General features: G+C 41.2%; 1 protein-coding gene across 1 annotated transcript in view; it reads left to right on the top strand.

The window, feature by feature from the left end:
* PATL1 (PAT1 homolog 1, processing body mRNA decay factor) overlaps positions 1-13865 on the top strand; it is a 37172-nt gene extending 23307 nt beyond the window's left edge. Inside the window, exons 10-19 of the mRNA XM_060018964.1 lie at positions 635-815; positions 1325-1448; positions 1919-2016; positions 2459-2518; positions 3557-3705; positions 5360-5519; positions 9386-9541; positions 11533-11624; positions 11720-11869; positions 12187-13865. Coding sequence (XP_059874947.1) covers positions 635-815; positions 1325-1448; positions 1919-2016; positions 2459-2518; positions 3557-3705; positions 5360-5519; positions 9386-9541; positions 11533-11624; positions 11720-11869; positions 12187-12208 — 1192 coding nt within the window. The 3' untranslated portion in view covers positions 12209-13865. The remainder of the gene's footprint in view (positions 1-634; positions 816-1324; positions 1449-1918; positions 2017-2458; positions 2519-3556; positions 3706-5359; positions 5520-9385; positions 9542-11532; positions 11625-11719; positions 11870-12186) is intronic.
* The last annotated feature ends 14008 nt before the right edge of the window (positions 13866-27873 follow it).

Genomic DNA, 27873 nt, shown 5'->3' with positions numbered 1-27873 from the left:
AGGTGGAAACCGTGATCTGCGGGGTATAGGTGGGCCTTCAACTGTAAATGTCACACTGTATTACTTTAATATTACTTTTTAAAAGTCTGAAGCAAATTTGACCAAACAATTTTTTTTTCATTAAGTCTAGATGGTGAGTAAATGGATTTTTTTTTAATAGTATTTGCTGGGCTTTTCTATATGTTTGAAGTATGTCATGATTTTCATCAAGTTTTTTTAAAAGTATATAGACTTGGGGTCAAATTGGCATGTGTTCACAATCTCTCACTCTGCTGCCTGGCATCCTGCTTTAGGCTAGCTACTTGATCTCGTTTGGCCTCGGCTTGTTGTCTTAAGTGGAGAAAATAAATCCACCTTGTTACCTCATAGGGTTATTGTGGGGCTTATACAAAAGTCCATAGGTGAAAGTGCTTAGCTTATGGTAAGGCACTTGGATCTTAGTTTTATCTCCTTAATTATGTGTTGCACAGCTCTTTCCTTTCAAATTCTGTTAAGATTCGATTCTTTTTCACTCCTCTTTTAACAGAAGCAAAGAGGAACCTTTTTTTCAATTGGCCTGGTTTACTGCAGTGCTGTTACAAGGCATAATTCATGTATCCGCTTGGAGTGAATGTGGCATGTATTTCTTTTTCAGTCAGCATCGGAATCTCAATGGTGCAGGAGATAGAGGAAGTCACCGGAGCAGTCATCAGGATCATCTCCGAAAGGATCCATATGCCAATCTCATGTTGCAGCGAGAAAAGGATTGGGTCTCTAAAATCCAGATGGTGCAGCTGCAAAGCACTGATCCCTACCTGGATGATTTTTATTACCAGGTAAGTACTGTGTGCTAGTTTTGAGGATAATAGTTTAGTCCCTTACCCTGGTGAAGGTACTCATTTAAATATTGGTAGAATTAAATATTGATAGAATTTTCTTTTGAGGTAGTCTTCAAGTGGATAAGAATTGACTAAGCAAATTCTGTCCTCTTTTCAAGCTGAAGAACCTGTCCCACTATTCACTCAAAGGTTTGCATATATGCCTTTTATTTCTTACCTACGGAGGCTCTCAGACCAATATTTTCAAATCTTTTCGGCATCAATAATCTGGTTCTTTCAATGAAGAATATTGGCAGTCTAACTTTAAAGATATTTCCATTGATGATTATTTTGAAGGCTGGGATTTTTTATAAAGTAAATTCATAGCAATCTAACAAAAATTAAAGATCAATATATTTACAGAGTACAAGTAGTGTTGTTACCACTAGTATAAGTTAATTATTTCATGATAAAGAGAGACCATATTCTGTGCTTGTTGCAACTGAAATCATCTTCTCATGTGGTAGAATTATTTTGAAAAACTGGAGAAACTGTCAGCTGCTGAAGAAGTGCAAGGTGATGGCCCAAAAAAGGAGCGCACCAAGCTCATTACCCCTCAGGTGGCCAAACTGGAGCACGCCTATAAGCCAGGTGAGGTCCTTATCCCCACAGCCATAATGGAGAGATGTGGTGCTGCTGATAGGATAGAATAAAAATAACTGTAAAGATGATTGGATAGAGATGTTTGAAACTGATGTGTAAAGTATCATTGTCCTTGACAAATGCACAGGTCAGCCTTATTCAAGCATGGAGTGAATGGTTTGACAGATGGCCTTTTAGATCCTTTTCTACTTGAGATTCCATGACTTTTTAAAACCTGTTATAATTTCTAGTATCCATAAAATAGATAAGGGGGAAATACTTCAGAGTTTTATTTATTATTACAACCCAAAAAATGGGAAAGGATAGATGTTGATAAGAGATTGCTTTAGATAATACATAGATTTTTGTAGTAAATTGTTAGGCTCTGTGTAAAGAATAGAGAATATAAAGATCTTCTTTGAAAGCTGTCTGCCTGCATTTCTGAGTTTTTATTTGTTGGAAATTTTTTGTCCCTGCAGTGCAGTTTGAGGGCTCTTTGGGAAAGCTTACTGTCTCTAGTGTGAATAATCCCCGAAAAATGATTGATGCTGTTGTGACATCTCGGAGTGAGGATGATGTAAGTGTCTGTAGAATTGTGTGTTTAAAAAAGTCTGGGTCATCACCACTTCTTTGGGGGTCAGTGGATTGGAATCCTAAGGCAGCCAGGCGGGACCAGGGTGGCAGGAGCCTTTGAACTAGGTCAGTCTGGCTGCAGGCAGCATCAGCTATTGACTCCAGTTTTTAAAACTATGATTTTCTCTGTTTTAAGATTTTCCTATGATATCCTCATCTTCCACTGCATTGTGCAACTACCTCTTGCCTATCTGTGTGTTCAGTTTATGTGTGGGTTGATTCAGTCAACTCTATGACCTTTGTCCACATTAGTTTTGTTTTAGAGTATTAACTTTCAAAGAGTCAGTATTCTCAAAGTATTGTTACAAATGGAATTACCTATGTGCCAGTAAGTTATTTTTAACATGGGTAAAGAGTTCACATTGAGGAGTCTTGTCTCTTTCTAGGAGACAAAAGAAAAACAGGTTCGGGACAAAAGACGAAAAACCCTTGTCATAATTGAGAAGGTAAGTTTTAGAATTTGTTACTGTAGTTAGTTTCAAATGAGGAACTATTAAATGTATGTGTACTCAACAGTGGGAAAGTAAACAATCAGTTAGTGTGCCATGATTTTAATTAATGGATATATTTGTGTAAAGTGCCTATTGTGTGCAGGGCACGCTAGAAAGGAATGTGGCATACCTCACCTATGGTCTCATGAAAAGAACACTGCAATTGGAAGTCCTGGGTTTTTTGTCCAGGCTTGTTCAGTTAACAACTGTGAATGTTTTGGGGCAGGTCATCTTCCTAAGAAAATGAGAATAAAAATTACACTGTTCTGCCTATGAATTAATTCAGGTCTATTCAGTCAGCTCACATATATTTATTGGACATTCTCTGGGTGCTGGGCACTGTCCTGGGTTCTAAGGACGATCAGGTAATATATAAGCAGTTTGTGTTAAAGCATAAATCCATATTGCAAGGCATAGAGCATAGGGGTTAGGAGCACAGACCCTGGGAACAGTCTACAAGTCATGTCTTTTCCATTTCTCAGAGCTGTGACTTGAGGCAAGTTATTTAACCTTTCTATGCTGTCCTCAGTTTCTTTATCTTTAAAAATGAAAGCTATAAGAGTCTGTTTCTCACTGGGCTGTGGTGAGTTAGTATTCAGTAAATGAGTACTTGCAAAGTGTTTAGAGCAATATGCCTGGCACCCAGTAGTAAAATTAGCTGTGACCGTTTTTATTAACATAAGGCATTACTTGGAGCAGTGGTACACGTTGTTTATCTTACAGTGCTGTTGCCGCTGCTGGAGAATTTGGAAAGTGTGTAATCATTTCACTGTCTGCCTTCTGGATTAGAGGTCAAGGAGGTACAGGGAATGATGTTCAAAGAATTTTTTAAGTTATTGCACTATGTTTTTCTGGGTTTAAAAGAGCACTTTTTCCCTCTCAATCTTATTACAATGCGCTCTCACTCTTTTGTCTTTATCTGGTATTCCTAAACTGTGAAGTTGTTTATCTAATACTCTGAGCTTGCTGAGGCCTGCTTTGTCTCTCACTTAGACCTATAGTTTACTCCTTGATGTGGAGGATTATGAAAGGCGTTACCTCCTAAGTCTGGAAGAAGAGCGACCTGCCCTGATGGATGAAAGAAAGCACAAAATTTGTAGCATGTATGACAACTTAAGGGGGAAATTGCCTGGACAGGAGAGGTAAGAGTAGTGTACTTTGGTAAAAACATAGACTAGCTAGACTCCTTCCTCTGCTACATTGAACTTTATACGTTCTACCCTTTGGATATCCTTCCTTACCATCTCAGTAAGCTCAAAGTCTTTCCTTTTGGCCTCAAATGCCACTTCATGTAAAATATTTCATAATTCTTTCCAGCCAGGAAAAAAATCTGTTTATCCTGAATTCATTTTTTCAGCAAGTACCTATTCAGGTATCTGCTAGGAACTGTGCTGGGCACTGGAGATACAGTGGGGAGCATTATTTAGCTTGTGTTGTTGAGCTTACAGATTGTATCTGGTTTATGCTTACTAATGTTCAACGTTGTGATCTTTATGTATTTTCTTTCCTACTAGGAGGGAAAGTATTATAACACTTACACTTCCTTGGGATTTCCATACAATACTTATTTGCTATGGAAACCAGTTGGTTTTCCAGTGGAGACTAAGCTCCTTAATATAACTTCTCTATATCTCTCTCATCTCTCTCCAACCCAGTATCTGGAACAGAATCTTGCTAATGGTAAATGTTCTATAAATCACAATATTTATTTGATGAATGCAAGAGGACTGTGTCTCCTAATCACTCCCTTTCTCTTTGCCCATTCAAGAGAATTGATGATTCTTCTAAGCCAGGACACACGCAAAACAGAACTTCAAAAAAGGACCTTCTTTTCGGCACACCTTTTCTGGAGTCGGGCTGACAGGGAACTGGTTGAATAAGTTTGGGTTTATCCATAGATTTGACTGTTATGCAGCCATTAAAATGTATGTAGTTAAAGTATTATTTATTGCCGTAGAAGAGTGTTCACAAGAAGTTGTTGAGTGAAAAAAGTCAAGTAACAAAGCCATATAAATTACATGGACCCTTTCTTTTAAATGAAAGATAAAAATATACAATAGACAGCAAAAATGTCTTCAAAATGATAACACTAATAAATTATCTCTGAGATTATGAATATTTTATTCCTTTTTTCTTATATATATTTTCAGATTTTGCTGTTTTACCCATGTCGTTTGTATAGTTACTTAAAAGTTAATAAAGGAAATTAATGCAAATAGTTTGATCAATTCTTTAACATAACAGTTTTTGAAATGATGATTTTCAGTATTTATGAAACGAAGAATTACTTTTTTTTTTTATTATTCTTTGAGACTATACCAAAACTCCACAGTAGCTTCTTTATTTATTTAGTTTTGGCTGCATTTGGGTCTTCGTTGCTGCATGTGGGCTTTCTCTAGTTGCAGCGAGCAGGGCTACTCTTTGTTGCAGTGCGCAGGCTTCTCATTGCGGTGGCTTCTCTTGTTGCAGAGCATGGGCTCTAGGCGTGCGGGCTTCAGTAGTTGTGACGCGCGGGCTCAGTTACTCCGTGGCATGTAGGATCTTCCCGGAGCAGGGCTCGAGCCCATGTCCCCTGCATTGTCAGGCGGCTTCTTAACCACTGCGCCATCAGGGAAGCCCCGAAGAATTACTTTTTATTATTTGGTTGAGAGTTGGAGAAGTAATTCTATTTTGTAGTACAGATAATTGTAGAGTGAAAATAAATGCAGTGTGTTCACTCAGTAACATGTAAGAGGAAAAAAGGGATTTTTTACATTATTCTTGCTGGCCTAAGTTAGCATTCTTCTTTCCCTGCAGGCCCAGTGATGACCACTTTGTACAGATCATGTGCATCAGAAAAGGGAAGAGAATGGTTGCCCGTATTCTTCCTTTCCTCTCCACAGAGCAAGCAGCTGACATTCTCATGACAACAGCCAGGAACCTCCCTTTCCTTATCAAGAAGGATGCACAAGATGAGGTGATCCGCCATGTGTGGGACATCTTTCCTTTGGGTCTTCATAGTTGAAAAGATTTCTAGAATCCAGATTTCTTTTTGTCTCCTTTTCCCTTTTGTATTCTTTTATCTTTGGCAGAGTGATATGATTATTTAAGGCAAAAACTTTACTCCAGGCCTGTATTTTTAATGTCACTTTTTATCCAACAGCCCATGTTCCTAAACAGGAGGAAAGCAGTAATTCTGTCTTATTTGAAGTAGTTGTAAAAGCTGTGGTCTGTATCAGAATTGCTTGGGAAGCAGATAATTCAGCCCTACGCCAATCTTGCTGAATCAGAATTTACAGAGAGACGATCAGGGCTTCTGGGTTTATAACAACATCCCCAGCTGAATCTGATGCTCACTAAATTTGCAACTTATGATCTTGGTTACTTTGTTGGATATAAAGTATCATTCATTGGGCTGTTATTAGTAGCTAACATTGACCTGTAGACTTAGTTGAATGGTGTCCCACAGGAATTGGGCCAGTGCTTTTAAATAATTGTATCTAACCTAAACTGGGCTGGAATTTGAAACATGATTATCAAGTTGATAAGTTAACTCTTGGTAAGAATTGCTCTCTGCTTATGCGTGTCATAATACTTGAAAGATTAGCACAATTTAAAATAGTCTTAGAATTTCAAAACAAGGAATTGGTAAGGTTAGTACAAAGGGCTAGTATTACTCAATGTGAGATTCAGAATAATAGAATTTATGAGCGTGAACCTGAAAGATATGAAAATTATTCCTTCTGAAATGATAATAGGATTGAAAGAATTTCTTCATTCAGCAAATACTTATTGAATACTTCTATGTACCAGGCACATTTAGGTCCTAGAAATATAGCACCTAGTTCGAGGTGCTGAGAGTTAGGAATCCAAAGATGCCTGCTTTGGTAGAGCTTATCTGCCAGTGAGGAAAACTTGGTTAAGTGTGGAGGCTAAGATTTTACCTGTATGCGTTAAAGAGTAATAGACCACATTTCTAAACACCGTTTTTTTGACGTAATAGCGTGTTCCAGGTCCTGAGGCATAAAATGTACGAGACAATTCTGGAATATATTGTATCAGAAAGCATGGAGGCTAAAAGATGACTAGGGTCCTGTGTGAAAGATGCACAGACCAATTTAAAGGGGCCTCCTTGTGGCCAAAATGGGATCATTTGCATCAGAAAGAAAAACTACAGGAGTGGATTGAAGTAAATCAAATATATTTAATTTAATGAGTTCATAATGGTATGAAAAAAATACACTAGTCACCTTCAGAGATTGCTAGGCTATCAACTCATTATTCTGAAAAGTGGTAAATAAAGGAAAAGAAGCATTTATCCTGCCGCATTACAACCAAATGTCATGGTGACCAGAGAGTGATAATAGAAAAGTTCTTCTTTATAGAAGGTATATCAGCTAATAAATTCAAAAGAAATGATAAAATTAGAAAATTGCAGTTTTACAGCTCCTAATGGAAAAGCAATCAATCCAGGCAGCAACCATTACTGGTGCTACAAAAGCATTAGGTAAAAGGTGGATGGAGACCTTTACGGTGGTTGGAGCAGGCAGGCGACACCTGAACCCACTAATATTTTGGTTTTATTTATGTATGTATGTATTTATTTATGGCTGCGTTGGGTCTTCATTGCTGCGTGCGGGCTTTCTCTAGTTGCAGCGAGTGGGGGCTACTCTTCATTGCGGTGCACGGGCTTCCCATCGCAGTGGCTTCTCTTGTCGCGAAGCACGGGCTCTAGGCACGTGGGCTTCAGTAGTTGTGGCACGTGGGCTCAGTAGTTGTGGCTCGCGGGCGCTAGAGCGCAGGCTCAGTAGTTGTGGCGCACGGGCTTAGCTGCTCCGCCTCACGTGGGATCTTCCTGGACCAGGACTCGAACCCGTGTCCCCTGCATTGGCAGGTGGATTCTCAACCACTGTGCCACCAGGGAAGTCCCCCAGTGTTGACTGTTAACACCACTAACGGGGACAACCGGACACTATGTGCATCTTGATGTGATGCAGTAGAAAACACACAGCTCTCTCCATGAAGTTTTCTTGCCATGCACCACCCTGACCCCTCCATTGAACTTGAACTGAATCGAACCTCTAATTATCAGTTTTTATGGGAAAAAACAGAGGATGGTGAAACCTGTTAAGTGACACCACAGGGGTGCAATTAGCCAGATCCAAACTATGGGACAAATGACCCAGTTTCTTCAACAAATAAATGGCATGAGAAAAGGAGATGGACGGTGACAAAGGAGCTATTAACAGATTTTAAAAGCCTTACCAGCCGAATGCAATGTGTGGATTTATTTGAATCATGATTAAAATAAATCAGCTACTGGGACTTCCCTGATGGTCCAGTGGTTAAGACTCCACTCTCCCAATGCAGGGAGCCTGGGTTCGATCTCTGGTCAGGGAACTAGGTCCCACATGCTGCAACTAAGAGTTCGCATGCCGCAGCTAACCATCCCGCATGCTGTAACTAAGACCCAGCGCAACCAAATAGATAAATATTTTAAAAATAAAAATAATAATTCACATTGCTGGTCCTAGACTGAATGTCCATCAAGCTAGGATGGGCATGTACCATACTGGCCAAAGCATTGAGGAAAGCCTTTGCTGTGTTGGACTATATTAACTGATGGCATTTAAAAAAAAAAAAAAAGAATAAATCAGCTGTTAAAAGACATTTTCGAGACAGTTGGACAGACTGAATTTGGAATAAATATTGGATGATAATTAAGGAATTAAACTTTGTTAGGTGTGATAATATTGTGAGAGATTTTGTTAGCGATGCCAATTGAAGTATTTATGGATGGAATGATCTTATATGGGAATCTATATCTTAAATATAGATTTAATAAGGTTGGCAACCTGTTGTTGATTGAATTGTTGTTGAAGTTAGGTTATGGGTATGTGCACTTCACTATACTGGTCTTTGTACTTTTGTGTATGTTTAAGAATGGTTTCATTTTTAAAGCTCTGTTTATTTAGAGTAGTAGATCATGAAAAGGAGTTTTCTGCATCCTTGGATGCTGTTTAAAGTAGAACCAGCCATCACTTTTTATGCCATGGGCATTGAGTGCTGGAAGCACCCTCAATTTCCTTTCAAGTGTCATAACCTAGTTATACCAGTAGCTCTGTATTTTAACTTCCCAGTCCGGGCCTTAAGGCAAAACGGAATGAGTGGACCAGCAGGCTGGAATCCTGCAGCCTTGGAGTCTGGTTCCAGCTCCTAGCTTTGTAAGCGAACACTGAGTTTCTGATCACTTAGCTTCTCTAATAATCTATAAAAATTGATTAATCATTTCCTCATTCAGCTTTTATAAAAAGATAAAACAAGGTACAGTTAACTCTGAAAATACTTCTCGATAACTCTGTAGCACTGAGAATTTTACCTGTGTTAGAGTCCCTCTCACAATGCATTAAAGTTGCCAGTTTACTCATGGCTTCTCCTCTATGCCTTAGACCCCTGAGGGTCTGTCCTGTTTACTATTTGTTTTTACCTCACATGCCTGGAACACATCTAAATGTGTTAAAGCATCTAAATATTTGTGGAGGGAATACTGATGTTTTATCGTGAATCTTGCTATGGATTTGAGAAGGGATGTTTACACCCTTGGTTCACACAAGTAATGCTGTTTCCTTTACAAGTTGAGTTGAAAAAGTTCTCAGTAGCTACCATAGAATCCGCTGTTAAGATGCTGGTAGTATCTGCTAGGCTTGTCAGCCCTTTCTGGTTAAATCTTGCCTCGGGAAGTTGAATATACAATTGAGCATCCTTCCATCCGTGCCCACTGATGGGGTGTGACTGAAGTAACAGTTGCCGAGATGTGATGCCTTTTTTTTTTTTTTTTGGTAGGTGCTACCATGCTTATTGAGTCCCTTCTCTCTTCTCCTCTATCATCTTCCATCAGCGACTGTCACCAGCCTTCTGCAACAGCTAATGAACCTACCTCAGAGTGCAGCTGCACCGGCACCCTGCAATCCTCACCTCACTGCTGTGCTCCAGAACAAGGTGGCCTTGCCCTTTTATGTCCCTGAACTTTGAGAGGCGTTTAAATTTGAGTTATGAGTAAAAATAATGACTGCTGTGGCAATTGTAAAAAAAAAAAAAAGGCTTCCTTCAGCCTTTTACATTAAGCTTATAGTGATAAAAACTAGAAATAACAGTGGTTTCAACAAAATAGAACATTCTGTATCTCATGTGGAATAAATCTGGTATGGTGACTGCATGGTGTCAGGGGTACAGGCTTCTTCAGTTTCCCTTCTTTGCCATCCTTAGCAGTGGCTGCCATGCTTGTGACCTCTAATGGTCCACGATGGTTGTGGAATTTAAGGTTCCACTTTGCACCAGGAAGAGAGGTGTGTTTAGAAAGCCAAGAGGTGTGGAGTAGCTGTCTGTCCTCCTTATTTGGACCTTTTCCAGGAGCTCTAACCACCAACTTCTACTTAATCTCAATGGCCAGATCTTAGTCACATGCCATGCCTAAACTGCAGGGAAGGCTGGAGAACGTCTTTTAGTTCACGCCATTGTCACCACAAATAGATCTAATAGGAGAAGGAAAGCATACAGTATTAGGTAGATAATTAACGGTCTCTGTCATAAGAGACTATTTCATATTTCATCTATATCAGGTTAAAGACCCAGAGACTCCTAGGGGAAGCTGGATACAGAAGAAGAACATGAGCTTTGAGACAGAGCAGGTTTCCACTCCTTCTCTGCCACATCCTAGCTCTGGGACCCTGAACACATTATTTCACTTTGCTGAGCCACACTTTCCTGATCTGTAATGTGGAGGTGATGAGGTCAGTGTCAGAGTTGTCCTGTTTCTTAGAAGAGAAAGCAGCCGTGAACGGTTCAGTATAATGCCTGGTACACAGTGAGCACTCACTAAGGGCCGTCTGTTACAGTAGAGGGAAAAGCAGACCCAAGGCCTCTTTCTTCTTATACCTGAAAACCTGCCAAGCATGGCTCGGAAGGGCCGCGAGTACCTCAGAGGCTGAGAGGGTGATGGTGCCTCAGGGGGCATAAGACAGGGGTTCTGGGGTAATCAGTTGTGTGCCTTCCATGTTATTTGGTCTCTTAGCTTTAATTTTGATAAAGACAGTAGAAAAGCATGAAGTCAGACAAGGTTATGTAACCCGTTGTTTTTCCGACAATGACATGAAGGGAGCTTTTTTGGAAAGGCAAGGTTATCCTGTATGAGGTGAACTCAGAAAGGAGGGGATGGAATCCCAAAATATCCCCAGCTTCTCTTTATGGTCCATTATAGCTGTGATTCATACATTTAACCTAGGACTTGAACATCCTCTCTAAGCCTTTATATTTCCAGATATGTGTGTCCTTTTTTAAGGAAATTTTCTCTTCATTCCCTGATCATCGCAGTTACCTTTCTTTGTATGTTTTCTCACAGGTCTTAACACCATTTTTCTTAATTCAAATTCTATTTAATGTCTTTTATTCTATGAACTTTAATTTTCTGTATCAAAATTTGTCTTCATTTAACTCTCCTTTTTAATCCATTTCTGTTCTGGTGAACAGGAGAAAAGCTAAATCCCACATTGCCCATGGCAAGGAGAAGTTGTCTTGCCCTGTCGGGGTGGGGTGGGGTGTGGAGGACTGCTGGACACTGGGCAAGGAGAAGTTGTCTTGTCCTGTCGGGGTGGGGTGGGGTGTGGAGGACTAAATCCCGCATTGCCCGTGGCAAGGAGAAGTTGTCTTGTCCCGTCGGGGTGGGGTGGGGTGTGGAGGGCTGTCCCGTCGGGGTGGGGTGGGGTGTGGAGGACCGCTGGACACTGGGGCGTCCTCCTTCCTTTGGGGGGGCTTGTTGCTGCTGTGCCAGGAGAAGGACACGGCCTCTCGGCTCGGCCCGATTCCACAGAGCAGCACAGCAGTGGGGTTCTTTTGATCCAGCGCCGTTGCCCATCTAGCGCTGCGGTCCGCGCAGCAGCGGTCCAGGAGGACTGGGTGCAGCGCCGTGTGACACCCTCTGTCTCCTCTCGCAGTTCGGCCTGTCACTGCTCCTCCTCGTGCTGAGCCGGGGGGAAGACCTGCAGGGCTCAGACCCCACTTCAGAATCAACGCAGAGCAACCAGTGGTCAGTCTAGACTGTGTTTCTTCTCTTATTTTAAGTTCTTTTAGGTAATCTTTTCATTCTTTTCTTATATTGTTATTTTTGATTTTCCCTTTCAGGACGGAGGTGATGTTCCTGGCAACCCGAGAACTTCTGCGGATTCCCCAGGCAGCCCTGGCCAAGCCAGTCTCTATACCCACAAATCTAGTATCCCTGTTTTCTCGTTACGTTGACCGACAGAAACTGAACTTGCTGGAGACAAAACTGCAGTAAGTTGGAAACAGGAGAGTTCCACATCTCACTGAAGTTGGCACTTTAGAAGTTATGTTGAGGAGGCTGGGGGGGCATAAAACTGCATTTGGTGGAAGAGATTAAAGATTTCTGTCAAATGCATGAATATCTGCGAGATATAAACGACTGTATTGGATGCAGCAGAACCCTCATTGTTAAATAAATGTGAAGGGTACTAATACCTTAGGTGTTTTGTTACGAGAGTGCATACAAGGATGTAACTCTGATACAAATGACTGACTTCTGTTTTAACTCATTTATACAGGTTTCCTTTCTCTCTTTCTTTGTACCGTAGGCTAGTTCAGGGGATACGATAAAAGATCTCCACATGTGTCCTGTACCTCCTTTTGGCTGCCACCTGCACTGCTGCCACCACCAATGGAGTGTTGTTTTTAATGAGGGAGGGAAGGTAGCTTATTCCCCAGAGCGTCTTGTGGGACCGATTCCTGTTCACAGGGGTTGGCTCTGAATGCCAGGTATTTCCCCACTGGTCTGTGAAATGTGGCTGGGTGATACTTCTGCTGGTTTCTTCTTACCGACTGTGTTACAATTCTGCATGTCCTACTTTTACCCAATTCTTCTCAATTTTGCATTTTCTTTGCCCTAGAAACACAAATATAATCTCTCCCTTTATCCCACCACCACTACTCCAGTTCAGAGTAGATTGTAGCTTGCCAAAGGATTCCTTCCCTCATCCTACTGAAATCTTTTTTCATTGCCCCATATTAATATGACTGTAGGAGAGCCAATTAAGTAGAAGTCTATATATATGAGCGCACACACCCCCCTATACACACACTTATGTGGTCTCCAAAGGATGCTTAAAGAATGAATTTTAGATTGAGAAATATTTAGGTGACACAACCCTTCTTTAACCACAAACCAGTTGATGTATTTTTAATCTGATTCTCGTCCCTCTTGTAATGAATTTGGTGGGTTCTACTTGTTTTCATATAAATATAGGGTATGGAGCACGTTTAATAAAACCAGAACTCTTAATTGGCTGCTGCCCAGCTCTAGGCTGAGAAGTTCTTTATCTCCTCCCCACTTGTATTTCCTTTGGTTCTGTCCACCTCAGTGAAAACAGCACACGGTTAAGCCTTTTTCCTGCTACAACTGCAGTGTACTTGAGCCTGTCCCCTCGAGTGCATGGAAGGTTGCCCAAGATGACCCTAACCTAGAGCCCGCTTCCACAGTGTAGCTTTTGCACACTCAGTCTGTCTTCCTGAGACTACTTCAGTAAGCCATGCTTTCACTTCTCTCTTTTCTGTTTTTATTTGGTGCCATGGGGAGAAACCTCCACACCTAACCATGGAAGCTAAGTCCGGCCTGTGCTGCTCTTCAGTTTCCTCCACACTGTGGGCAGAGCTGCCGTCCTCGCTGCTTCATCTCACCCAGGTCCCATTCCCAGGCAGCCAGGGGCCTGGGTCTGAATGCGAGCAGGGACAAGCCTGCTGTGACCCTAGTCACTTATCCCTCCGCCATTCAGCAGTCAACCAGGATAAAGGGTTTTGATCCCTGGTGATTATAGCCCTCAAGAAAATTAAATCTGAATTAATTTCACATGACTGTCCTGATGCACATTTTGCTGTTCTAGCCTTTTCGAATGTAGTGGGGGGACAGGTTATGATATTTAATGAGATTTAACATTTTGCACATAAATGTACAACAGTAAGGTCCTCAGTTGTATCCAGCTCTCCTTGTTCTCCACCTCCATTTCTTCCCATTCAGTGGCCCTAGGTTCCACCAGCTGTTCCCCATGACATTCCCTAGCTTGCCCTCTGCCATCATTTTCCACTAGGCGCCTTTCCTACCTTCCCTTCACAACCGATCAAGTGAAGGCTTGATTATTATTTCTTCTTTTCTGTGCTTTATCTTTTTTGTTTGGTTTTAATTAATAAAAATTAAAGTTTCTAAATTTACATTTTTATAGGGTATTGTAAATAAAAATAAATTGTATACTTGAAAAAAAAATGTGCCTCCATGTCTATTTATTACTTCTGAGCTTTTTAATGTGTTTCTAGCATATTTAGATAGACCTCTTGGTGTTGTGGATTGGTAAGGATATTATTACCTGATTTTTTATCTTTTTTATTTTGTCATAAGGGAGACAACACATAAAGATCTTATGTTTACGTGATAACTTTCCTTTAAAAACCTAGCGTGCTTTCAGGACTTCCCTGGTGGCTCAGTGGTTGAGAGTCCGCCTGCCAGTGCAGGGGACGTGGGTTCGAGCCCTGGTCTGGGAAGATCCCACATGCCGCGGAGCAACTAAGCCCATGCACCACAACTACTGAGCCTGTGCTCTACAGCCCAGGGGCCACAACTGCTGAGCCGACGTGCTGCAACTACTGAAGTCCGTGCACCCTAGAGCCCGTGTTCCACAACAAGGGAAGCCACTGCAGCAAGAATCCCGTGCACAGCAACAAAGACCCAATGCAGCCAAAAATAAATAAATAAATTTATCAAAAAAACAAAAAGCCTTTTAAAAAAAACCTAGGCTGCTTTCGACCATTGTCATTTGCCCGCAACTTTTTCTTTTATATAAATTTGTTTGTTTGTTTCTTTTTGGCTGCGTTGGGTCTTCATTGCTGTGTGCGGGCTTTTCTCTAATTGTGGTGAGCGGAGGCTACTCTTCATTGCAGTGCGCGGGCTTCTCATTGTGGTGGCTTCTCTTTGTTGCGGAGCATGGGCTCTAGGCATGCGGGGTTCAGTAGTTGTGGCTCGCTGGCTCTAGAGCACAGGCTCAGCAATTGCAGCACACAGGCTTAGTTGCTCCATGGCACGTGGGATCTTCCTGGACCAGGGCTCGAACCCACGTCCCCTGCATTGGCAGGTAGAACCTAACCACTGTGCCACCAGGGAAGTCCCTCCTCTCCAACTTTTAACTACAAAGCAGAATTATAAATTTCAATAGATGGACTGCAGTTCATCTTCATCTCTAGACATATGAGACATTTTAAAAAAAATTTTGGCTGCGTTGGGTCTTCGTTGGCGTGTGCAGGCTTTCTCTAGTTGCAGCGAGTGGGGGCTACTCTTCGTTGCGGTGGCTTCTCTTGTTGCTGAGTACGGGCTCTAGGCTCACAGGCTTCAGGAATTATGGCTCACGGGCTCTAGAGCACAGGCTCAGTAGTTGTGGTGCGTGGGCTTAGTTGCTCCGCGGCATGTGGGATCTTCCTGGACCAGGGATCAAACCCATGTCCCCTGCATTGGCAGGTGGATTCTTAACCGCTGTGCCACCAGGGAAGTCCTGGCATATGAGACTTTTTAAAGAAACTTCACGTAGCCCAGTTTGGCCTTAAGCTGCCCTCATGGTTAGTATTTCCTTAGCTCTCACTCATATCTCCTCAAAAGAGGTGGAAAAAAGTTGGTCATTCTTTATAGTAAATTCATGTTAATTATTTCAAACTTATCACAGCATTATTCATAACAGAAAAATTGAAATAGCCTAAATGCCCAAGATCACAATAATGGCTAAGTAAGTGATAATCTGTGTCATGGACAATTAGAATATTTAACCATGGAAAGTGTTCATGATCTAGTATGGGGGAAAAGCAGAAAGTATATATGCTTTGAATCCAATTCTTTTTTTAAGAAAATGTATATATGATGAGAAAAAAATTGGGAGGATATGCCCCTGCAGTTACCGCTGAAGGTGTCCATCTGTAGATGGCGGGATTACGTGGAACTTTCTTTTGCTTTCAGTATTTTCCAAGTCTTCTATAGAGAAAATGCATTGCTTATATCCTTAGAGGAAATATTGTCTTTGAAGAGCTTAGTTACATGGGAAAATACTTAATATAATGTTAAGTATAAATAGTTTTTATATGTGTATATGACTTAATCTGTGTGGGGAAAAAAATGGGAAAGGAATGCAATCAAGGGTGATCAGAGAGCAGTGGATGCCTTTAAGGGGAAGGGTTGTGGAGGATTTTGTGTGTAGTTGATTGTTCCTGCTTTTCCATTGTCCAGATTGTCTTCAATGAGCATGTATTGCGGTTACAACCGAAAGGGGGTTATTCTCTAAAAACAGCTAAAATTAGTAAACCCTCTACTTTCTGGTGAGAAAATAAGTTCTAGTGGGACAAAAATGTCTGACCTAGTTGTGCTTGGTTTCAGAGCCAGTGCATTTGACTTTGTAGCAGATGAATGTGCTGAAAAATATGTGGAAACAAGGCAATTATCCTGTGAGATGTGGTCAGGTATTCCACTATTGAACATTTAAAATGATATACTAGGGACTTACCTGGCTGTCCAGTGGTTAAGACTCTGTGCTTCCACTGCAGGGGACACGGGTTCGATCCCTGATTGGGGAACTAAGATCCCACATGCCATTCAGCATGGTGAAAAAATAAAATGATGTACCAGTTGAGGGGGTCGAAGAACCACTTTGATGAGTCCAAGCCATATCTCCCAGTAAGCTTCCATATGTACACGAAATTGCATTTTTTCCTGACTGCTAAATCAAGATACATGGATCCCAGCTCCATCTCCAGAAAGATCTGCTCAAATCCATTTTGGTCTAAGTTCCAGTCAGCTAGCTTTCACCAAACCTGCCCTGTCAGTCGTCAGGAAGGCCAAGACGATCTTCTGAATTTGATAGAGGTCACTGGATGCCCTCCACCATCTACTTTTGGAGAGCAATAATGTCCATTGTGTGAAAAGTCCAAGTGGGAGATTGGAAGGCGTCTTATACTTTCCTTCACCCAGCTATATTTAAATATATTGATACTGTGATCCTTAAGAAATTTATTTATGGGTTTTTAGGCAACAAGTCTTTAATCTGAGGAATCCGTATCTTACAATCACCATTTACCTTCTTGAAGAGAGGCACAGTTGTGAATAGATTGCAGGTCTCATAACAGCCTCTACTTTGCCTTTTATTTTGTGAATGTTGCACGTAAGGCTGTTCCAAGGAGCTTGTCATTTATTATTCAGCGTGACTCTCTAAGCTCCCCAGTTTAGGCGAGTTCATTCTCCAAGGCAGTATTAACCTAAATCAGACCTGAGAGCTGGGAAACATCTAGAAGGGGGCTAGGTAATCAGTGATGTGTGCACTTTGCCAGTTGCGAATAGAATCTCTCCTAAGTTGCTTAGATTTTACCAATCTAAAAAGAATTCCACCACCACCACCACCCCGGAAAAACCATGGCTAACAGTTTGGCATATCGTCCTCTAAGTGATTTTTCTATGCAATTGCATACATAGATAGAATGGTAGATATTTTTACTTTTTTCTCAGTACATTGTGGATATCTTTCTGTGTTAGTATATAGAGAGGTATCATGTTTGTTTTAATGGTTGTATGGTGTTCCACTGCGTGCCATAATTTATTCAACTGCTCCCCTATTAATAGATTCAATCTCCAAATATTTTTTGCCAGTCATTATTGTTCATCCAACAGTGAACAAAGGTAAACCCACAATATCGCCTTACATTTCTGTAGGGTTTTTTTATAGTGTAAAAAGAACACTAACATGCATTTACTAGTTCAGATCTTCTCTATAACTTTTTGAAATAGAATGGGCAACTGCAACTGTACAGTACCAAAACGAGATCAGCAAGACCATCCAGCTGGTAAGGGCTAACACTAGGATTTAACCCGTAAAGTTTCAAGGTCCACATCAAGCGTCCTGGCTACAAGAAGGCTCCTGTTCCTGGACTCAAGTTTCATGTAAGAGCCACCTGAGAAGCTACAAGCATTTAAGGACACATCTGCAAACCCTTTTGATTGGGTTTTAATGCCTTCATTTTCAGTAGACAGATTAAATAATTCCCTCTCAGTAATGTCCAAAAAGGGTAATTCAGGTTTTAACTATTGGAGCCAATTGCAATATATAAGGACCTGAATTACAGAAAGGCAGCTGTCAGGCATCTGTATGATCCTTTTGGTTTAAGCATCTTGAACAGGAGATTTAAGAAGAGATTTCCTTCCACACCACTTCATCCCAATATTTTGAAATGCATTTTTTATATTAGATATATTCGGTCACAGGTGGTTGGCTCACTAATTAGTTCACTGCGTTAATCTGTGAACTCCACAAATGCAGCAACTGTCTTGTTCACAGCTGTGCCCCAATTCCCAGCACAAGGGCAACACCTAGCAGGCATCCAACAAATGTTCATGAAATAGTTGGGCTGTGAAGAAACAGCTTAAAGGGGTTATTCAGAGGACAGACCTTAATGTAATAAGTTAATCTGTGTGTGCAAGGCCCATTCCACGCTACACTGTCACTCATTTTATCACAACAACCCCTAGGTCAGGAACAATTCGATAAGGTAAATCAGACAAACGTTTGTGAATGTCCAGCGTTACTCCAGGTACAGTGGTGACAAAAACAAAGGCTCTGCCCTGGGAGGATAGTTGGTGATAAGTGCTAAGAAGAGAACAAGCGAGGGTAAATGAATGAAGAGTGATGGGATTTGTACTTTAGACAGAGAGGCCAGGAAAGGCCTTGATGGGCATATGATATTTAAGCAGGTACATGAATAATGAGAAGAGGACAGCCATGAGAAGGTCTCAGAAGAGCATCCCAAGTAAAATGCAGGAGATGGCCTCTCCCTGAGATGAGAATGGGTGAGGAGTTCATGGGACCACGGCGGGTTAATGTCGCTAGAGTGAAGGGAGCTGGTAGAGTGACCACGCTACCTTGAAGGGATTTATTCACATTGCAACGGGAAGCCTTTGCAGAGTTCTTAAGGAAAAAGTACAAAACATCTGATTTATGCTTTTAAAAGTCACTTTGCTAGCTGGGGGGTATAAATTAGGAATTTGGAATTAACAGATACACACTACTGTATAAAATAGATAAACAAGGACCTACAGTATAGCACAGGGAACTATATTCAGTATCTTGTAATTATAAGGGAAATAACCTGAGAACGATTAGATAGATAGATAGATAGATAGATAGATAGATAGATAGATAGATAGATGTATAACTGAATCGCTTTGCTCTTCACCTGAAACTAACACAACATTGTAAATCAACTATACTTCAATTTTTTAAAAATCACTTTGCTGGAAATTCCCTGGCTGTCCAGTGATTAGGACTCGGGGTTCAATCCCTGGTCGAGGAACTAAGATCCCGCAAGTCGCGCTGCACTGCGAAAAATAAAATAAATTTAAAATAAATAAAAAATAAACATCACTTTGTTGTATGGAAAAGGAAATCGGCAAAAGAAGGGGCCACTTATGAGAAGGCCTCGCAACACTGTTCCTGCTCTACAGAATGAGGAGAGCGAGCCTTTAAAAGGCAAAGTGACCGAGGGACTAATTTTTTTTAAGTAGATTTAGGACGGATGTTACCTTGGGGTGTGTGTGGGGCTGTCGTTAAGAGAATGGGATTGGTATAAAGATGTGGGAAATAGGTCATTTATATTTCTTACGTTGAGTTGTGGGATGACAGGGATTCATTTTATTTTTGTGCTTCGTCACTTTTATATATCATGTGTTCTGTGAATGTTATGGGCTGAATTTTGTCCCTCATAACTCAAGTTGAAATGCCATTTGCAGCAACATGGATGGACCTAGAGATCATCATACTAAGTGAAGTAAGTCAGAGGAAGACAAATATCATATGATATCCCTTATATGTGGAATCTAAAAAAATGATACAGATGAACTTATTTAGAAGACACAAATAGAGTCACAGATGTAGAAAACAAACTTATGGTTACCAGGGGGGAAGGGGGGAGGGATAAATTGGGAGATTGGGATAGACATAATCATACTACTATATATAAAATAGATAACTAATAAGGACCTACTGTATAGCACAGGGAACTCTACTCAATACTCTGTAATGGCCTATATGGGAAAAGAATCTAAAAAAGAGCAGATATAGGTATATGTAAAACTGATTCACTTTGCTGTACAGCAGAAACTAACACAATGTTGTAAATTGACTATACTCCAATAAAAATTAAAAAAAAAAAAAAACCTCAAGTTGAAGTCCTAACCCTCAGTACCTCAGCATGTGACCATGTTTAGAGACAGCACATCTGAAGATGTATTAAGTTAAAATGAGGTCATTAGGGGAATTCCCTGGCAGTCCAGTGGTTAGGACTCTGAGCTTTCACTGCCAAGGGTGCGGGTTCAATCCCTGGTCGGGGAAGTAAGATCCTGCATGGCATGGCCAAAAAACTGAAGTCATTAGGGTGAGTTCTAATCCAATATGACTGGTGTCCTTACAAGAAGTGGTGGTGAGGACACAGGCACAGACAGGAGACCATATGAAGATACAGGGAGAAGACAGCCATCTAAAAGTCAACACCTCAAGACTTCCCTGGTGGCCCAGTGGTTAAGACTCTGCACTTCCACTGCAAGGGGCACAGCTTTGACCCCCTGTAGGTGAACTAGGATTCTGAATGCCACACAGCCAAAAAAAAATTAAAAATAAATAAGTCAGCACCTCAGAAGAAACCAACCCTGCCAACACTTTGATCTCAGACTTCTAGCCTCCAGAATTGTGAGAAAATGAATTTCCATTGTTTAAGCTACCCCATCTTTGGTACTCTGTTATGACAGTCCTGGAAAACTAATAAGTTTAGGTGTCAAATATTTCAACATTAATTTTTTTTTTAATTTTTAAAAATCCATAGGATAGTATGTATCAAATATGTATCAAACTGTTAACAATGGTCATTTCTGGAAGTTGTGATTATGGGGAATTCTGATTTTCTATATTTATATTTCTGAACCCTTTATATCTTTTATAATGAGTATATTTTGGTTTGTATTTAAAGGAAGGAAGAAAAGGGAGAGAGAGCATGGACATGATTTGTCCAATATTGTGGTGAGTGAGTGGCAGAAAAAGAAAAACTGGATTACATTGACAATCATTTTCCAACATTTCTCCATCTAACAGAGAAGCAGACATGTTGTATGGGACTTCCAAAACTGTTCCTTAAAAGAAAGGAGATTCCCTTTTGTCCTCGTTCCTTCCCTCTTCTTCCTGCCTAGAATGGAGCTGTAATGACTGGAGCTCCAGCAGCCATCTTGGGGCAAAAGATAATCTCAACAATAGTAACAATGCACAGTGGAGGAGAAAGACGGAGGCTGTGTCTCTGAAGACTTCAGTGAGCTACCATACCAACCCTGAGCTGCCTACCTCTGCGTTTCTTTTCGATGTGAGAATAAACTCTTATGTGTTTAAACCAACATAAATTGGACCTCTGTTACTTGCGAATAAACCTAATCCTAATTATTACAAAGGATTTTTTGTTTGTTTGTTTTTGTTTTTTTTGCGGTACGCGGGCCTCTCACTGTTGTGGCCTCTCCCGTTGCGGAGCACAGGCTCCGGACGCGCAGGCTCAGCGGCCATGGCTCACGGGCCCAGCCGCTCCGCAGCATGTGGGATCTTCCCGGACCGGGGCACGAACCCGTGTCCCCTGCATCGGCAGGCGGACTCTCAACCACTGCGCCACCAGGGAAACCCAAAGGATTTTTTTTTAGTCATTCGATATTAGAGCTCATTAAGTGCTATTGGGGAAAAGTTATTTGAATAATCTTTTTAAAAAAATATTACTAATTTGAGGGAATTCTCCACCCACAGCCTCCATTTTCTCTGAAGTGCATGATTATCTGATGTGAAACAGGAGGGTTTGTGTAGCCTAAAGAGGGTGATTAAAATGTTGGTACAAGTTCCCGGGAGGAACAAGAACAGGGGCAGGGCTAGTGATAACTTTTTAAAAATAAAAGAAACGAATTCTATTTTCTGTTATCAATTTTAACTAAACATCAGTTCATTGTGTGGATGACACATGACTTAACTATTTGAATAGTTTCTGTTATTAAGAAAAAAAAAGATTCCAAGCCACCAGCAGTATGAAGGCTGCCAAGGCCTCTTCATATCTGTGTTTGAATGCTGGCTTTGCTTTTATAAATTATTTTACGTGTTTGAGTCTCAATTTCCCCATCTGTAAAAGGGATGGCAAAAACAACTGGGATTGTGACAAAGAATAGATGAAATTACATTTGTAAAAGTGCTTAACACTCAGTAGAAGCTATTCCCTCACTTTATTAATCCATTTGTACCTCATATAAAGTTCCAGTATTTCTAGGCTTGTCATACCCCCAAGGAAGACCTGTGGGTCCCACCTGGATGAGTTATGTTGTGCTGCAAATATAATCTTAAATAATTAATAATTTCAGTTAGCGTTTATTGATCATTTACTATAGACCAGGCACATTTCATGCGTTTTTATTTAATCCTTCCTCAAAACCTTGAGAAATAGATGCTATTAATATGGTCATAAGGAAACGAGGAGAGGTCAAGTAAACAGTCCAAGATTTTTTTTTTTTTTTTTTTTTGGCCATACGGCACGACTTGGGGGATTTTAGTTCCCCAACCAGGGATCGAACCCAGGCCTTCGGCAGTGAGAGCTCGGAGCCCTAACCACTGGACAGCCAGGGAATTCCCAACAGTCCAAGATTGCATTCACTTAGCACAAGCAGGATTTGAACCATGGAGACAGTAAAAAGATAACTGGTCGCCAGGGGTTCAGGGAGAAGGAGGGAGAGATGCATAGGAGGAGCACAGAGGATTTTTAGGGCAGGGAAACAATTCTGCATGATACTGTAATAGTGGATGCATGTCATTATACATTTGTAAAACTCACAGAATGTACAACACCAAGAGTGAACCCCAACGTAAACTATAGACTTTGGGTGATAATCAATTATAACAAATGTACTACTCTGGGTATTGATGGTAGGGGAGGCCGTGCGTGTGCGGGGATGGGGGATATTAGAATTCTCTGTACTTTTGGCTCAATTTTTCTGTGTACCTAAAACTGCTCTTTAAAAGCCTGTGTTTAAAAAGCATGAAAATGTCCAAAGCATTGGTGATTGTCAGGTAAAACAGTCTGGACTAAACAGAGGAGTAAAACAGTGGGATAGGAAAGGAAAGTTTGAACCCAGTAGTGAAGGGCCTTAGATGGTCAGGTGGGTAATTGGGACTTTAGCCTGTAAGTCAGCGGGGGTTGTTGAGGATTGCTGAGCAGGGAACTCAGGTAAAGAACAGACTTGTAGGAATAAACGTCTGGCTGCTATTGTGTGAGGAGAATTCGGGAAGATAGAGTGGAGGCAAATAGAGTAGTGAAAAAGCAGGTAAAAAGCACAAGTGGGGGGATTTCCCTGGTGGTGCAGTGGATAAGACTCTGTCCTCCCAATGCAGGGGGCTTGGGTTTGATCCCTGGTCAGGGAACTGGATCCCACATGCATGCCGCAACTAAGAGTTTGCATGCCACAACTAAGGAGCCTGTGAGCCACAACTAAGGAGCCTGCGAGCTGCAACGAAGACCTTGCGCAACCAAGTAAATGAATAAATAAATATTAAAATAAATAAGTAAAATAAAATAAAACACCAGACCATAGGGTAGAATTCCAAATGATATTAAAAAAAAAAAGCACAAGTGGACCTGTAAAGAAAGGGGTGCATAGCTGTTGGTGGGAATGTAAATTTGTGCAGCCACTATAGAAAACAGTATAGAGGTTCCTAAAAAATTAAAAATTGAACTATCATGTGATCCAGCAATCCCACTTCTGGATATGTACCCCAAGGAAAGGAAATCAGTACATCGAAGGGATCTGCACCCCTCACTGCAACGTTATTCACAATGGCCAAGACATGGAAACAACCTAATTGTGTGTCAATGGATGAATGGATGAAGAAAATGTTATATATACATATGAATATTATTCAGCCATGAGGAAGAAGGAAATCCTGCCATTTGTAACAAAATGGATGGACTAAGTGAAATAAGCCAGATAGAGAAAGACAAATACTGTATGGTCTTACTTATATGTAGAATCTTGGTTTTTTTTTTTGGCTGCGTTGTGTCTTTGTTGCTGTGCGGGGGCTTCCTCTAGTTGCGGCAAGGTTGCGGTGCGCGGGCTTACTGCGGTGGTTTCTCTTGTTGCAGAGCACGGGCTCTAGGCACGTGGGCTTCAGTAGTTGTGGCACACAGGCTCAGTAGTTGTGGTGCACGGGGTTAGTTGCTCCGCGGCATGTGGGATCTTCCCGGACCAGGGCTCAAACCCGTGCCCCCTGCATTGGCAGGCGGATTCTCAACCACTGAGCCACCAGGGAAGCCCCTTACTTATATGTAGAATCTTAAAAACCCCAATTCACGGACTTCCCTGGCTGTCCAGTTGTTAAGACTCCACGCTTCCACTGCAGGGGGTGCAGGTTGGATCCCTGCTCGGGGAACTAAGGTCCCACATGCCACGTGGTGGGTCCAAAAAAAAAATGGGCTCACTCTCCTAATCCCTTCAGTTGCTTCCTGTTGTACCTGTAACAAAACCCACACTCCTCAGGAGGACTTGTAGGCCTTTCACATCTACACTCTCCACCTCTAATCCCTCTACCTCAGGTACTGCCTCTCTTTTCCCCCTCAGGTCTTCACACAAGAAAGACTATCTCCATCCTTTCCTTTCTTTTCTAACTCCTCCCCGGTTGCTTAAAGTGAGTTTAATCCCTGTTTGAAACAGGTTACACCGTCATTCTCTTTCATAGCACCTTGGTTGTTCTCCATGTTACCTCAGGTATATCATTACTGTACATATTTTCTCTATGCAAATACTGTATATATTCGTTTGTATGCTTCTAGTTTAATACCTGCCTGTCCCCAAGATCCTTTACGTTCCATGAGAAAATAGAGCCTATCGGTACGTTCACCACTCTGCCCCCAACACTTGGCAAAAGCCTGGAGATGCTCAATTCATATTTGTGAAATGAATGAATATGCTAGGCTGTGTGCTGTCATGCGGGAACCAAAGATGAAGCACTGGAGGAACTCACCCTCGAGTAGGGGTGATACGGCAGGAACATAAATAACTGTAGAGCGAGACAATGAACATCACAGGAAATTCAATGAGTCCCGAGGAAGGGGCATTATTCTAGGCAGGGAATTCAGAGCAGACTCTGCGGAGGGAGAGTACTATGTTGGGCCTGAAAGGAGGGAAAGCGGAGGGCAAATGTGGATAAGACATAGGGATCAACTTAATTGGAGTGTGGAGTATATCAAGACAAAAGAGTCAGAGAAGCTGGGAAAGAAGTGACACCAGATTGTCAAAGGGCTCACTTGCCAGGCTAAGAAGTCTGGACTGTATTCTGGAGGCAGCGGTGGGGCAACAACAGTAACTCAACTCACCCTTTGAAAACCTTTTTTTTTTGTTTGTTTGTTTGTTTGTTTGTTTTTTGCGGTACGTGGGCCTCTCACTGCTGTGGCCTCTCCCTTTGCGGAGCACAGGCTCCGGACGCGCAGGCTCAGCGGCCATGGCTCACGGGCCCAGCCGCTCCGCGGCATGTGGAATCTTCCCGGACCGGGGCACGAACCCGTGTCCCCTGCATCGGCAGGCGGACTCTCAACCACTGCGCCACCAGGGAAGCCCTGAAAACCTTTTAAAAATGTTTTCAGGTATACAGTAAAAGTAGAGATACTAGTACAATAAATACCTGCATGCTTCTCACCAACATTCAACAACTAACATTTTGCCTATTTGCTTTATATATAGATATACAGTTACGCAGATGTAGATATATAGATATGTGTGTGTGAGCATTTCAAAGTTTGTGTTACTTTTCTCTTTCTTCCCGTCTTTCATCCTTCCTCCCTCCCTCCCTCCCTCCCTTCCTTCCTTCCTTCTTTCATTTTCTGAACATTTCAAAAGAAATCAACAGACTCCTAACATTTGTTCAAAATTTTTTTTGTCTTTATTTATTGATTTTCTTCCAGTTTTATTGAGATATAATTGACACACAGCACTGTGTAAGTTTGTGTACAGCATAATGATTCGACTTACATACATCATGAAATGATGACCACCGTAAGTTTAAAACCCATCTGTCATCTCATATAGATACAAAAGGAAAGAAATAGAACAAAAATGTTTTCTTTCCTGTGATGAGAACTCTTAGGAATTACTCTCTTAACTTTCATGTATAATACAGTATTAATTATATCGATTATGTTGTGCATTACAGTTTCTAGTACTTATCTATCTTATAGCTGAACGTTTGTAACCGTTGGCTGCCTTCACCCAAGTGCTCCTCCCCTACCCCTGCCTCTGGTGACCTCAAATCTGATCTCTTTTTCTACAGATTTGTTTATTCACTTGTTTTTTTGTGTGTTTTTTGCGGTACGCGGGCCTCTCACTGCCGCGGCCTCTCCCGTTGCAGAGCACAGGCTCCGGACGCGCAGGCTCAGCGGCCATGGCTCACGGGACCAGCCGCTCCGAGGCATGTGGGATCCTCCTGGACCGGGGCACGAACCAGTGTTCCCTGCATCAGCAGGCGGACTCTCAACCACTGCGCCACCAGGGAAGCCCCATTTGTTTTTGAAGTATAACTGACCGACAACACTATGTTAGTTCCTGTTACACAAGATAGTGATTCGATATTTCTATATATTTCAAAATGTTCACCACAGTAAGTCTACTTACCATTTGTCACCATACAAAGATATTACATAATTATTTATTACCCACACTGTACATTTCATACCCATGACTAATTGACTTTGCAACTGGAAGCTTGTACCTCTTAACGTCCCTCATCTATTTCTCTCCTTCCCCCAGCCCCCTCCCCTCTGGCAACTGCCTGTTTGTTTTCTATATCTATGACTCTGCTTCTGTTTAGTTATGTTTGTTCTTTTTTGTTTTTTAGATTCCACGTATAAGTGATAACATACTTTCTTTCCTGCCTTTCTCTGTCTGACTTATTTCATTAAACACAATACCCTCCAGGTCCATCCATTTTGTTGCAAATTCAAATTTTCATCCTTTTTTTTAAGGCTGAGTAGTATTCCATTGTGTGTGTATACCATATTTTCTTTAGCCATTCATCCATCAGTAGACAGGCTGTTTCCATGTCTTAGCTATTGTAAACAATACTGCAGTGAACACGGGGGTGCAGACATCTTTTTGAATTAGTGTTTTCATTTTCTTCAGATAAATACCCAGAAGTGGGATTGCTGGATCATATGGCAGTTCTATTTTTAATTCTCTGAGAAACCTCCGTACTCTTTTCCATAGTGGCTACACCAATGTACATTCCCACTAACACTGCACAAAGGTTCCCTTTTCTCCACATCCTCGTCAACACTCGCTATTTGTTGTTTTTTTTTTGATAACAGCCATTCTGACAGGTGTGAGGTGACATAACATTGTGGTTTTGATTTGCATTTCTCTGATGATTAGTGATTCTGAGCATCTTTCCACGTGGCTGTTAGCCATCTGTATGTCTTTTTTGGAAAACTGTCTATTCAGATCCTCTGCCCATTTTTTAATTGGGTTGTTTGGCTTTTTGATGTTGAGTTGTATGAGTTCTTTGTATGTTTTAGATATTAACCTCTTATCAAATATATTGTTTGCAAATACCTTCTCCCATTCAGTAGGCTGCCTTTTCATTTTGTTGATAATTTCCTTCGTTGTGCAAAAGCTTTTAAGTTTGATTAGGTCCCATTTGTTTATTTTTTCTTTGTTTCTCTTACCTGAGGAGACATATCCCAAAAAATATTTCTAAGACTTATGTCAAAGAGCATACTGCCGATGTTTCCTTCTAGAAGTTTTATGGCTTTGGGCCTTACATTTAAGTCTTTAATCCGTTTTGAATTTATTTTTCAATATGGTGTGAGAGGGTAGTCCAGTTTGATTGTTTTGCAGGTAGCTGTCCAGTTTCCCCAATACCACTTATTGAAGAGGCTATTTCTCCAGATTCTAAAGATGCTTTCACTCATATCCATCATACCTACATTGAACAAATACATTGAACAAATGTAATAACTGCTTTTTACTGGTATTAGATCATCTAATACCAGTCCATTTTCAAATTTCCCCAGTTATCCCCCAAATGTCTGAAAAGCAGTTTTTGGGGTTTTTTTGTTTGTTTGTTTTTTCAGAACCAGAATCCAGTCAAGCATTTGATTGTGTGGGTTTCTTTTTTAAATTAAAAAAAAGTTACAACAATCACCACGTG

The sequence above is a fragment of the Delphinus delphis genome, chromosome 8 (genome assembly GCF_949987515.2).
Source record: "Delphinus delphis chromosome 8, mDelDel1.2, whole genome shotgun sequence".
Lineage (NCBI taxonomy): Eukaryota > Metazoa > Chordata > Mammalia > Artiodactyla > Delphinidae > Delphinus > Delphinus delphis.
The sequence above is the reverse complement of the archived record's forward strand: the minus strand, read 5'-3'. Positions and strand labels throughout refer to the sequence as shown.